We start from the raw sequence: 13,043 nt of genomic DNA, 5'->3' as shown, positions 1-13,043 counted from the left end.
TTCTTCTGCCATGCTGTCATTGGATTTTATTGATATAACATCCAGATTTGTTTGAGGCATTTTCTTCCCTTGTTTTCTCATATTGTTCAGGTATCAGTGTACTGCAGAGATGTTGCAGATTTCCTCTATTGACTTATAATGTCCCTGAAGATTGCTAGTGTATCCCCTCTTATCCTTCAGTAGCCTGAAGTCTTAGAGGAAGTTGATACTTCGGTGTTCCCCTAGGTAGCTGCCTCTCTAGGGGTGGTGGTCTTCAGGTGGGGTATATTCCCTGCTAGAGGGCAGAGGTGCCTCTACTTGTTGACCAATGGTCATCCAAAGGGGAACTAGACTGCGGGCTGAGGCAATGCCTGTTTGGGCCTGTGTCTCTGGTTTTACCGTCTTTGTGGGAAAACCTCACTCGGCGGGGAAGACCCACCTGGTGGGGAGGTCTCGCTAGTCCGTTCCCCTCCTAGAGGTTCCCCTCAGTCCACAACTACCGCCTGGGCAGGACAGCCTTCCCAAGCCACGTTTCCAGGGGCCTGGACCTACCTCCTGGGTTTGGGAGCCCTGCCCTTCGCAGACGAGTCTCCTTAGGTGGCCCCTCCTCAGAGAAGCTGCCCGCAGTCCTGGAACCTTCGCTCCACCCCTCAGCTGGTCTCTGTGTAGCTCTTTCAAGAAAAGGTGCTTAGATCCCCGGCTCGGACTGTGCTTTGCACCTAATCCCCTAGCTATGCGACCCCTCCTCTGAAGAGTCACTTGGAGCCTCGTACATATGCTCCAAGCCCCAGTGACCTGTCACTCGTCTCTTCCTCCAGGCAGCCACCCGGTGTTCTGTGTGGGCGCTTGGAGACCAAGCCACTCACTGCGCACCTCCACCTCCTCAGGACAGCCCCCTCCCCGTTGTTCAGGCGGTTGCTGAATCCAAATAGTTCGCCACCCAACTCTTTCTCTGGCAGCCCCTGGAGCCCTGGCAGATTGCTCCAAAAAACCAGAAAACCAAGTGGTGTGCTGCTCGGCCTCCTCTGCAAGGTTCCCCACTTTCCAAGCTCACTGTTCCAACGGGGGTAGGTGTGTCTTGCTGCCTGGGCAGGGCAGTCTTCCCAGGGGCCCAGACCTACCTCCTGGGCCTGGGAGCCTCACCCTTCGTAGACGAGTCTCCTTAGGTTGTCCCTTCTTAGAGAAGCTGCCCGCAGTCCTGGAACCTTCACATCGCCCCTCAGCTTGTCTCTGTGTAGTTCATTCAAGAAAAGGTGCCTAGGTCCCTGGACCGGACCTTGCTATGCACCTAATCGCCTGGCTATGCGACCCGCCCTCTGACCAGTCACTTGGAGCCTCGTGCATATGTTCCAAGCCCCAGTGACCCGTCGCTCGTCTCTTCCTCCAGGCAGCCACCCGGTGTTCTGTGTGGGCGCTTGGAGACCAAGCCACTCACTGCGTACCTCCACCTCCTCTGGGCAGCCCCCTCCCCATTGCTCAGGCGGTTGCTGGATCCAAACAACTCGCCACCCCACTCTTTCTCTGGCAGCCGCTGGAGCCCTGGCAGATCGCTTCAAAACCAAGCGGTGTGTCGCACAACCTCCTTTGCAAAGTTCCCCGCTTTCTGAGTTCACTGCTCCAGCCGGGGGAGGTTTGTCTTGCCACCTGGACAGGGCAGCCTTCGCAGGCAACGTTCCCAGGGGCCCAGACCTCCCTCCTGGGCTTGGGAGCCTCACTCTTCGCAGAGGAGTCTCCTTAGGTTAGAGAATCTGCCCGCGGTCCTGGAAACTTCAATCCGCCATTTTTCGCTTCGCTTCATTGTCCGTTTTTACCGCTCCGGTGGGGGAGGGGCGTCCCGCCGAGTCACTCTACTTCACAAAGTTCTCTGCTTTCCGGGGCTACTGCCTCATCCGGGACGCCTCCCCTATGGGAGAAACTCACCCGGCGGCTTTGAGTTGGTCCCAAGTCACTATCTCCTCTTTTGAATCTTGAGTCCTGGAGCAACATGAAATGCAGCCGCCCTCTAGTCCGCCATCTTGAACCGTCTCCCCATATATCTTTCATTCACGGTTGGTTGAATGCATGGTTGAGGAAACAGTGGCTGTGGAGGGCTGACTGTACCTACCTTATTAGTGAAATAGGTTCTTCTCAGTGAATGGGTTCTTTTAGTTAGTATAAATGGGAAAAACTAGGAAAGATATGTAGAGGAAAGAAGACAGCAATAAAACTTTATTACAGCACAATGGTCTTCAGTTTTTTAAAAATCTAATTTTGTGTACAGTGCCTTTGGTGCTCTTTACTTATGATGCTTAGGTTTGTAGTCAAGAAAGTCTCATATTCTTTTTTAAATTTTTGTTTCATGAAATGCTTCTACTGGACAGTAAAGCAACTTTTAAAAATTAATATCTTCTAGTAGACCAGCATTCTAATCTTGACTCTCTTGTTATTGTTAAGTGTTTTTTAAACTGGCTAAATCATTTATGATCTTCAAATAACAAGGCATGAGTGGAAGACACTGGAGAAATAATTCCCACCTCATGGAGCCATATTGAAGATTAAAAGAGATAGTTTATGTGAATATATAGTGCATGGCCCGTACAGATACATTATTAAATAATGCTATTCTAAAAGTATAATAATTTAGATAGTACAATATAGTTGATGTTTTAGGCATTTGAAATATTTAAATTAGCAAAGTACTAATAGGTTCTGAATTCTATTGATATGCACACACATACACTTTAGTAGTAGATTAAAATTTATATGCTGGTGAAAAGGACAGATCAAATTTTAAAATTTCATGAAGCATGTTGAGAAATGTGCAGATTTTCCAATTTTGAAAACAAATCTGTCAGTGCATAGCCTTACATTTATTTATTTCCATTTATTTGATTTTTTTAAACAAGGAATGGTTTTATAGACCAATTTAATATTTTTCTTTTACCTGTGTCTGTATGTCATTGGATTACAGGTTTAAAAAGTCAACATTAGGTTATAGTGACACTGTGAGTTTTGCTATGGAAGTGAGTCCTTGGAGTTGTGTTCAGAAGCAAGCAGCATGGGGACGGTAAGTACTTGCTATGTTTTTAGTGTCTAGTTTTGAAATTATATTCATGTTTGTTTGTTTTTTTGCAGTGCTGGGGATTTGAACCCAGGGCATTGTGTTTGCAAGGCAAGCACTCTATATTCATGTTTGAGTATTTCAATCTGAGAAGACACATAAACAAAAGGATGGGAAAAGTTGAGGGATCAAAATAAATAGCCTTTAGAGTTAGATTTGGATCAAATCTCAACTCTACAATTTTCTGTTTTATGGCCTTGGTCTAAATATTCATATCTTTGGTTTGTTTTTTCACTATGCGGTGAACTCATAACAATACTTTACAGGATTATTGCAGTAGGTTAAATCAAATTATATTTACAAAGCACCTGGCCAACCAGTGATATAATCATGTTCAATAATTTTTTTCAACAAAGGGAAAAAAAAAAAGAAAAATATGGCAACCTCATATTTCCAATGAAGTTGTGTTTAGCTTTGTGCTCATAAGACATCTCTTGTCTGGATACATTTTAACATAAACTTATTTTATTGTCTTACTATTTAAACGTAACTTTCTCATTGGTGGACACAGTGAATTTAAGCCAGATTAATACAGGAATAGAGAGTAAGGAAGTATAAGTGATCAACAAAGTGTTAACCATGGTACAGATGAGTTGTGGGAATTATCAGAAGAGCAAAAGACATGTTAATAGAGTAGCTTATGGTTTAATGTGGCCTGTCTGGAAATTTTCAGGAAGTTAGATTTGTTTATTGGGTTCTTAGTGTTCTAATATATAAGTAAAAGGAAGAAACATTATAACGACTAGGGACTTGCTCCCCAAAGCTAGAATAACAAATAAATCTATTCTGCCCCAGACTAGAGACAGGTTTTTCTCCCTGTTCTGTGAAGAATGGCTTGTAGATAGAAGTGGCTGAATTGATTGTTGGTGGGACACTAAAATCAAAGGTGAATAAAGAGATATTAATGGAATACTTAAAAAAATGCTTCCATGTAATTCATGATATAAAAGAAACTTGAATTCATTTCATGGTTACAAGATAAATTACAAATAAGTCCCCAAAGAACCACGGAGAATGGTAGTTAGAACAATGAAGACACGCAAGGGCCTTCCAGTTTTAGATGGAAGAAGGAAAATCTATAGATTTTTGTAGACCACATTGTTGTCCCTGACAGGAGACTGTAATGGATTAGTAAGTGCTTGCTATAGTAGTCACTCATTATTTCTAGACCAAAAATGAAGAAATATGGTGTGTATATTAACAATATGTAGGTAAATTTATAACTTGAAAACTGCCATACCCAATAATACCCACTTTGCTTGATGTCTCTGGTGATATTCCCTACTTCTGTATATTATTTTACAAAGTAAAAATTTCTAGAGTATCTCACTAAATAATATGAATGGAGAAAAGCTACTGGAAAGGTTTCTTATGTTATGACTTAGGGCTACCCTCCCAGTCCTCTTATGTTCTGTATTCTTACTAGTAATTTGGATAGTAACAGGCACACTCATCATATTTTCAAATGACATGAAGCTGAAAAGGGTGAAACATACTCTAGGTTGATCTGAGAAAGATCTTGAGAAGTAGGAGAGATGGGCTTAATCTGAAATATGAAATATTTTCACAAAAGCATTTTATAAGCAGATTTTCTTAAAATGTTGGATTTCAGAAAGAAGTAATGATGTAACAATATTGGGCTTTTAATTACATTTCCATCAAATTCTATAATAATTCTAGTGATGCACTGATCATAAATAAATGATCTCTGTACATTTTTACATTTTTAATTTAAGGAGGTAAAATATATAAAATATTTTAAAAACAGTTTAAAAGAGAGAGATAAAATATATTAACTTTTTACTATCTTTTACTGATACTTATTTGTGGATATCTCTTTTAGGAGTATGGTTGATTTTTTTTTGGTGATAACACAACTGGGATTCTGCAGTGTTTATATTGTCTTTTTAGCTGAAAATGTGAAACAAGTGAGTATTTTTCTTCAGTTAGTGAAATCTAATGCCCTACTGATAGCATCATATTTCTTTTGTGGAAGCCTTGGTTGAATATGAAAATGTATTCCTTTCATAAATGATCATTTATAAATTTTCCTTTAATATTTTGTTTTGCAATTTGGATTTTTGCTATTGTTGATTGTTCCTATTAGAACAGCTTTTTTGCTGCTGTGACTAAAAGACCTGTCAAGAACAATTTTAGAGGAGGAAAAGTTTATTTGGGGACTCACAGTTTCAGAGGTCTCAGTCCATAGCTGGCCATTCCTTGGGGCTTGAGGTGAGTCAGGACATCATGGAAGAAGAGTGTGGTGGAGGGAAACAGCTCACATGATGATCAGAAAGCAGAGAGAGAGGCTCCACTCACCAGACAGAAAATATATACCCCAGAGGTATGCTCCCCGTAATGACCACCTCCTCCAGCCACACCTTACCTGCCTTCAGTTACTTCTCAGTTAATCTCTGTCAGAGGATTTATTCACTGATTGGGTGAAGGCTATCATAATCCAATCATTTCTCCTCTAAAACTTCTTTCATTGTCTCACATATGAGTTTTTGGGGGGATCTAAACCATGAGACAACCATGTTCTTGCTATAAAATCATTAATGCCTGTTCTTTCAAATCAAAATATGACACGATTTACTGATTGTTAGTTATTTCTAACTTATAACTCAAAAGCACATCCATAGATACTTTTGGAGCATTCTTTATATTGATGTTCTGTAAAGAATATACAAGGTTTTAACCAGCAGTCTAACAAAGGAAGTAGAAAAATGAGCATTCATTTCTGTTTCAGTCAGCTTTTTTGTCGCTGTGACTGAAAGATCTGCCAGAAAAATTTCAGGGGAAGAAAAGTTAATTTATGAGCTCATGGTTTCAGAGGTTTCAGTCCATAGACAGCTGGCACTATTCCTCAGGGATCAAGGTGAGACAGGACATCATGGTGGAAGGGCATGGTGGAAGGGAAGGAGTTCACATGATGATTAGAAAGCAGAGAGAAGCTCCATTCGCCAGATACAAATATATACCCCAAAGCCAACCCTCAATGCCTCACCTCCTGCAGCCACACCCCACCTACCTCCAGTTACCACTCAGTTAATGCCATGAGGGATTAAATAACTGATTAGTTTAAGGCTCTCACAACCTAAATATTTCCCATCTGAACCCTCACATGTGAGATTTTGGGGGACATCACATCTAAACCATAACAATTACTGGAATCCAGTAATTATGCCATTGTTTAAAAAGACACTGTCTAAAAATGTATGGTTTTCTATAATTCTCCCCATATTATGAAGGTTTGTTTTAAGAGGAGGTGACTTCTAATCTCCGTGGGGAGATTGATAGTCTATTTGAACAAACATGCAAAGCACTGAAATAAAAATTCCTATTAGAACAATGCTAAAGCACAATTCTTCTTTTCTTTTTTTATTAGAACATTAATTATACGTAGTAGTTGGGTTCATTTTGACAAAATCATACATGCATGGAATTTCATTTACTCCATTTCAGTTCCTGTTCTCTCCCACTTTCTCTCCCTTCTTCCCTCTTCGTATTCTCTTTCCTCTACTCTACTTATCTTTCTTTCCCTCATTTATTTATTTTTGATTGGTGCTAAAGCACATTTCTTTATGATTGATATTATTCCTGTGTTACCCCTGATCTACTTTAATCATTTTTCAGTCAATAACTTTTATAATTATCTGACTATATATAGAACAATAAGCATTACACATAGTAATATGTAGAATTGTATTTTTATGCAAATGATGATGTGATCATGTTTTCTAAAGAACCTTTATGGACTTTTAAATATATATATTTCACTTTTTCTGAGAATAAAATATGCTTCATTTTATATTAAGAGCAAGAATTTGCAAACTTTTTCTGTAAAGGATCATATAATGAGGATTTTCCACTTGACATATCATATGGTCCCTGTTGCAACTACTTAACTTAGTCACAGACAACAATATATAAACAAATAAGTATGGATTCTGTAAAATTTTATTTGAAAAATAGATATAAAGTCAAATTTTTGTCTGCAGGCTGTAGCTTGCTAACCCCTTATTTTTACTATTCCTGTATATTATATTCAAACCACAAGTTTAGTTTTTCAAAGTTGAAAAAGCAAATGGAGCTCTCTTATTAAGAAATGAGAGTTCTTTTAAAGAGTCCCTGTTATTTAGTAATCAGGAATCTGCATCTCCAGATCAGTGTTTTGTCCAGGGTATCACTTTTCAGTGTTTATAGAAGTTTTATTTATATTTGGAAAAGGTTTCAACCTAACTTCAGTGTTACCTGTTGTGTGAAACCTTCAGCTGTTCCTCCATGCCATCTTTTTTTCCATCTTTTGCTAGAATTTAATGTTTTTTATTCTGGCTTCTGTAACACTTTTGAAAATACCCCTAATCACACTGTATTGAAGTTAATTAACAGATTAATTTTTACCACTAGACTGAAAGCCCCATGAGGGAAAGGACTATTGTATCTGTTGTGTCTACCACTGTAAAGTAACTTCTAAGAGTGCCTGGCTTCTAGGTACCAATATGGTTATTAGATTGGAAGTGGGGCAGATAAACTCACAACAGACTGAGAGGGATTTTAAAATTTTATCTCTTTATTTCTTAGACCTGGTTTTGTACCTGGTTTTTTGAGCAAGTATTCAATAAACTTTTGTTAACTGAAAGGGTTTAGCCCTTCTGTTCACTTTCTCACATCGATGGTGTTTCTGCCACTTATTTTCTTCCTTATTCATACACCTTTCACTCCCATTCTCTGTCAACTCTTTTCTTTTAGTCCATCCATGATTGTTTTAGCTTGGTTTCTTACTTAGCTACTTCTTCCTACATCTATAAAAAGAATGGTGTCAAGACATTGGTGTTGTGACTGCTGGCAGTTTTGGCTAGGAGGGTAATCTTAGATGTTGTCTCTACTTGAGAGCTCTAAAAAATTATGTGGTTTATTTTTGGCCTAATTATTTAGTTTTTCCAAAATATCCTATTTCCAGGCTATTATTCTCTCCTCTTTCCTTTGATACTTGCAAATAATTAAGTTCTTATGAAACAAACTTTTCTGAAAGATAAATATGTAATCTAAACCATTGCTGTTCCTTTAGATACAGGTGTTCCCTCAAACATTGTAATTATAGAATAATGAGTGAAAGGCTAGTGAAAGCAAGTAGAGATGAGAGATGTGGAGAAGATAGAAAAGAGCAATAGCAATTATAGTTAATTAGAATTCTCTTTATACTCATTTGTTTACCAAAATAAAGTGTCAGTTCTTTCATTAGCATTACTCATTATAAATGATGTGCCTTAGATGTTACATGTATTTATCTTTGGAAATGGTATATTCCTAGGACTCCTAATCCATTGTGAGGCCATTTATGGTCAGAACTGATAAGACACACCATTTTACCAATCATTTACATAGAACATGATGAGAATAATATCTTTCTAGGATTGTGCAACATGTTAGCACTGTATCTTTTCTAATATCTCCTAAAAGAGTCACCAGAAAGTTTTTTGTGAATCTAGGATTAATGTTGATAATGCCTTATAATTTTATATTTATAAGCTATGGCAAATATAATTTAATCTTTGCAATGACTCTGTATATATATTTTTTTAATACCAGGGATTGAACCCAGGGGCACTTAGTCACTGAGCTGCCACATCCTCAGCACTTTATTTATGTTTTATTTAGAGATAGAGTCTTACTAAGTTGCTTAGGGCCTCACTAAATTGCTGAGCCTGGCTTTGAACTCGCAATCCTCTTGCCTCAACCTCCCTAGCAGCTGAGACTACAGGCATGTGCCATCGCTCCCAGCTGTATTATGCTCATTTTATGAAGAAATCTCACAGATCATGAGTAATATGCTCTAAGTCATATGGAATTGGACTGAAAACTAGGTGTCTGCCCAAGTTGCCACCCAATATGTTAATTTCTTATCTCTGGACAGGATGTTGTCAGATATTATGGGTGTGTGTATATATGTACATGTGACATGAATAGTGGAAAAAGTGGAGACAATAAATGTCTAGAAGCGTTGGGTAGCTTTCTCCTATGAAGTGTCAGTTTCTTCTAAAGTTGAATAGAAAAATTTAACTTCTTTGTATATTTTCTAAAAAGACACATGAAAAACATATCTCTAGGAGCCAGAGAGAACACCTGCTGTGGACAGAAAGGTGAAAGTCATTTGGAGGCATTAAGAGCAGCATGAAAAAAGACTAACAATCAGGCTTTAGAAAATAGCTGAAATTAACTATGAACACATTGCTGGGCAGAGCAGGTAGGTAGATGGTCACCAAAGCAGCATGAGGTTAGAGATTTTCATTGTCTCTCCAGAGGTGTTCTTTTACATTTGATAGCAGTATATAATAGTGCACATACTGGTTAATTAAACCTTATCATTTATTACTGCTGTTATAATTAAAAGCTGTGGTGGTATTTTTACTGCCTTAATGTAAATGAAATTGAAGGTGCAATATTTCATTAACATAAAGAAATAAGGGTTTCATTGCCAATACAGATGTGGAAACATGCTCTCTAGCTGCGGACATGGCTGCTGTTGTTCTCATTAAGCCATTATGGACAGTCAGTGCAGAAAAATAATCTTAGTGCTTCTGATTGTAGACAATCATGGTTCTATTCACTCTTCCCTTCTTGCTTTAAATACTCTAGAAAATTTCAGATAGGTAAAATAGTGTATATATGGACATGGAGGTTGAGGAAGGAATATTACAATAAGAGGAAAAAATGTAGTGATACCCAGGTTCATTGACAAGAATCAGAAGATATGAGTTCATATTCCTGCTCTCACTTTTAACTCACCCACTGATCAAGATCCCCTTATTTTTGGCCAAGCCTCAGTTTCCTTGTTTGTAAAATAGGAGTAGTAACAAAATCTTTCCTGGTTCCTCATAAACTTATCGTGAGGCTTAGATGACAAAAAAGGTTTGTGAAAGCCTTTGTAAAATGTAAAACAGTATTCAATTGTAGGGAATTATTTAATACTATTGTTAGCTTTACTAAAAAGCATAATCTGCCTTTGGAATTTTAATCATAAAATTACCGACTCATTGAAAGTTAATAAGTAGTGGGTTTTAGTAAACTTGAGCTCTAAATGAAAAAAAAAACAAAACTGAATTTAGTAATTTTATTTTATAATATTTATTCCAGTGTTTTACATTTTGGTAAACATGTGAGACCATAGGAAGTCCTATTAGCCCATCTCTGTCTCTAGAGGGCACCAAAGGACTCAAATGTTTACCTGAATCTTGCTCTAGGTATGTATCTACATTTTTTATTGTGTTTTTTTTAATCCTGAGAACTTTTATAACCATCTTTCTGCCCAGAGAATGCTAAATTTTTATTAGATATTGTGATAGAACTAATTTTTAAATTTCCAAGCACCTAATAATTCAAACAACCCTTTAAAAGTTTGTTTATGTAACTGCCTTTCTCTTGCCAGGAATTTTTGTTAGAGCTTAAATTTGATCATTACCTAATTTAATTATCAGAGGTACTGCTTTGATAAGAAGTACTCGGCTCTAAAGAATTTGATTACTGAGAAAATTAAGTCAACAATTAAATATCTTCTTAAAGGCCAAGTAATGTAAATTAATAATTTTGTTTCAATTTCAAATTATAAAAAAAAATATAAAGTTTTGATGGCCAGTTACATGAAAATGGTGAGTAGTACTTTTCTTAAATGGTACATGGTATAATTTGAGTTAGGCCAGTGTGAATTATAAAATGCCTATATAGCTTAAAAATCCACTAAATTCCCTATCATCTAAGATGATATCTGTGTTCATATTGATATTAAACAATTTTTATTATGGATTTTAAGTATAAAAGTAGAATAAAAGAAACATGAATTATAAACCGTATCAGAATTTTGTTTTAAATGTCTGGTTTGTCGGTCCCTTAATTTTTGGTACCTTTCAAGAAAGATGTCAAAGTGGAGGTGGGTAGCTTCTTGGACAGAACACCCCCTTTGGGTGGTATTATTTTGGTCAGGTTAATATCACTATCTAGGCCTGAGTTTGCATCCTAAATCTGCCACTCATTGGTTTGATACTGTGAAGCAAGTTTTTTCCCCTTTTGTAAGCCTCAGTTTTCTCTAGTTTAAATTGAAATTAATACTGTTACCCACTTCTAAGAATCATTTGGAAGATTGAGATGTTTATAAAGCTTACAGTTCAGTACCTGATAAGAAAGTACTAAAAAATTACTGTTACTATTATAGGATCTGTTTCTTAAGAATATAATCAGACCCTTGACAATATCAGTGTGTTCAAATGAGGTTTGGGCACAAGTAGTTTTCCACTGGTATTTAAATTATAGTCTGATTTGCCTGAGCTACAGGTTTTGAAGCTTGTTTCTAAATTCTACTTTAATTTCATTGCTGTTTTAGAAAGTTGGATTACATGATTAACTGAATCAGAGACAAATTTTAATATATGAAATTTATAAATAATTGCATTTCTTTTGAAATCTAAAAATTACATTATAAAAACGGGCAAATAGGTTTTTAAGTGTTGATTTATACTGTACAAGTTTTCTAGCAAAAATTACTGTCTAACATGGCTATGTGAATTTTGTGGATTCTTAGTAATGTTTATTGATAATGATGGTAATTTATAAATAGTTGCTTTACACACATTTTAAAGTTAGACTATGATTTTAAAATTTGACTTTTGTATACTTCTGAGAGATACTTAGTGCTTGTTTTATATTGTGAAGAAAATAAGCTAAAGTAGAGTACCCCTGGTCATTCTAGACAAATGTGGTCCCAGTTTGATGATCTCAGAAATGAATCTTTGAGTCATTGCAGGAATCATGAGCATCATGGTTACAAAGCTTCAGATTAAGTTAGTAAACCCATCCTCATAATTTTCTAGTGAACTTTTTCAGAGTACAAAAAATAAGTTATCTTGCAAAGAATGTTTTCCTACCTTAATTATTCTTACATAGATATATGCATTTCTAGGAAGCCACAGTATCCAAATGGAAATATTTTATTGTACAGTGTGTCATAGGAATTTATCATAATGTATGTATAATTTTCTTCATTTTTCTCTTAGAAGTTGATGTGTGTCTTTCTTCCTTCCTTATTCCCCTGATAATCCTATGTAGGTGCATGAAGGATTCTTGGAGAGTAAAATATTTGTTTCGAATAGTACCAATTTGTCAAACCCGTGTGAGAGAAGAAGTATTGACCTAAGGATATACATGCTTTGCTTTCTTCCATTTATAATTCTTTTGGTCTTCATTCGTGAGCTAAAGAATCTATTTGTACTTTCATTCCTTGCCAACATTTCCATGGCTGTCAGTCTTGTGATAATTTACCAGTATGTTGTTAGGGTAAGTATTACGTGTTTTTACATAAATATCATATATTTCCTACACAAATAAAACTTCTGTTTTCTTTGGAGTTAAAAGTAATGACACATAAAGACCATTACTGCACATCTATCCACAGCAAATAAGTGGTAAAGCTTGGTTTCTTTCTGGATTATACTGCGAATTTGAAAGTATGTGACATAGTGGTGACAATTACAGGCTTTTTAGTCTGGCCTGGTTTTGGGTCTTGGTAAATATGCTTCTGGGCTTTGTGTCAGTGCTTCAGAAGATGGTGCTACCTACCCTATAGAGTTCTTCTGAGATTTAGGGTTGTGCTTTCAGTACAGTGGCTCACAAGAATCAATTTATGGGAATGTATGTAATTCTAATTTCTTTTACTTCTACACATTTATTTGCTTCAACTGCTTCAATCCACTTCCACTATACTATAATCCCTTTATAAGAAATACATGCTATAACCTGAACTAATTTTATTATTAATTCTAGGGATTTTCATTCTAGTTTGTTTAAAACCTCTCAGGGTTAGGGGAATCTGAAGATTCCTTAGAATTGTTTTTAAGATTTGGTCTCTCCCCCTATGCCCGCTCCCCAATACCTCTCCCTTACTGTCTCCCCTCCCCCACATACCTCTTTCTCT

General features: G+C 36.8%; 1 protein-coding gene across 3 annotated transcripts in view; it reads left to right on the top strand.

Annotated features, from left to right (window-relative positions):
• Slc36a4 (solute carrier family 36 member 4) overlaps positions 1-13,043 on the top strand; it is a 57,384-nt gene that overhangs the window by 21,455 nt on the left and 22,886 nt on the right. For all 3 annotated transcript variants that reach the window (XM_047518271.1, XM_047518270.1, XM_047518272.1), the window contains 3 exons: positions 2,930-3,025; positions 4,923-5,007; positions 12,179-12,406. In XM_047518271.1, the coding sequence (XP_047374227.1) occupies positions 2,930-3,025; positions 4,923-5,007; positions 12,179-12,406 (409 nt within the window). The remainder of the gene's footprint in view (positions 1-2,929; positions 3,026-4,922; positions 5,008-12,178; positions 12,407-13,043) is intronic.

This window comes from Sciurus carolinensis, chromosome 11 (genome assembly GCF_902686445.1).
Source record: "Sciurus carolinensis chromosome 11, mSciCar1.2, whole genome shotgun sequence".
NCBI lineage: Eukaryota > Metazoa > Chordata > Mammalia > Rodentia > Sciuridae > Sciurus > Sciurus carolinensis.
Note: the sequence above shows the minus strand (reverse complement) of the source record. Positions and strands in the feature narration are given on the sequence as shown.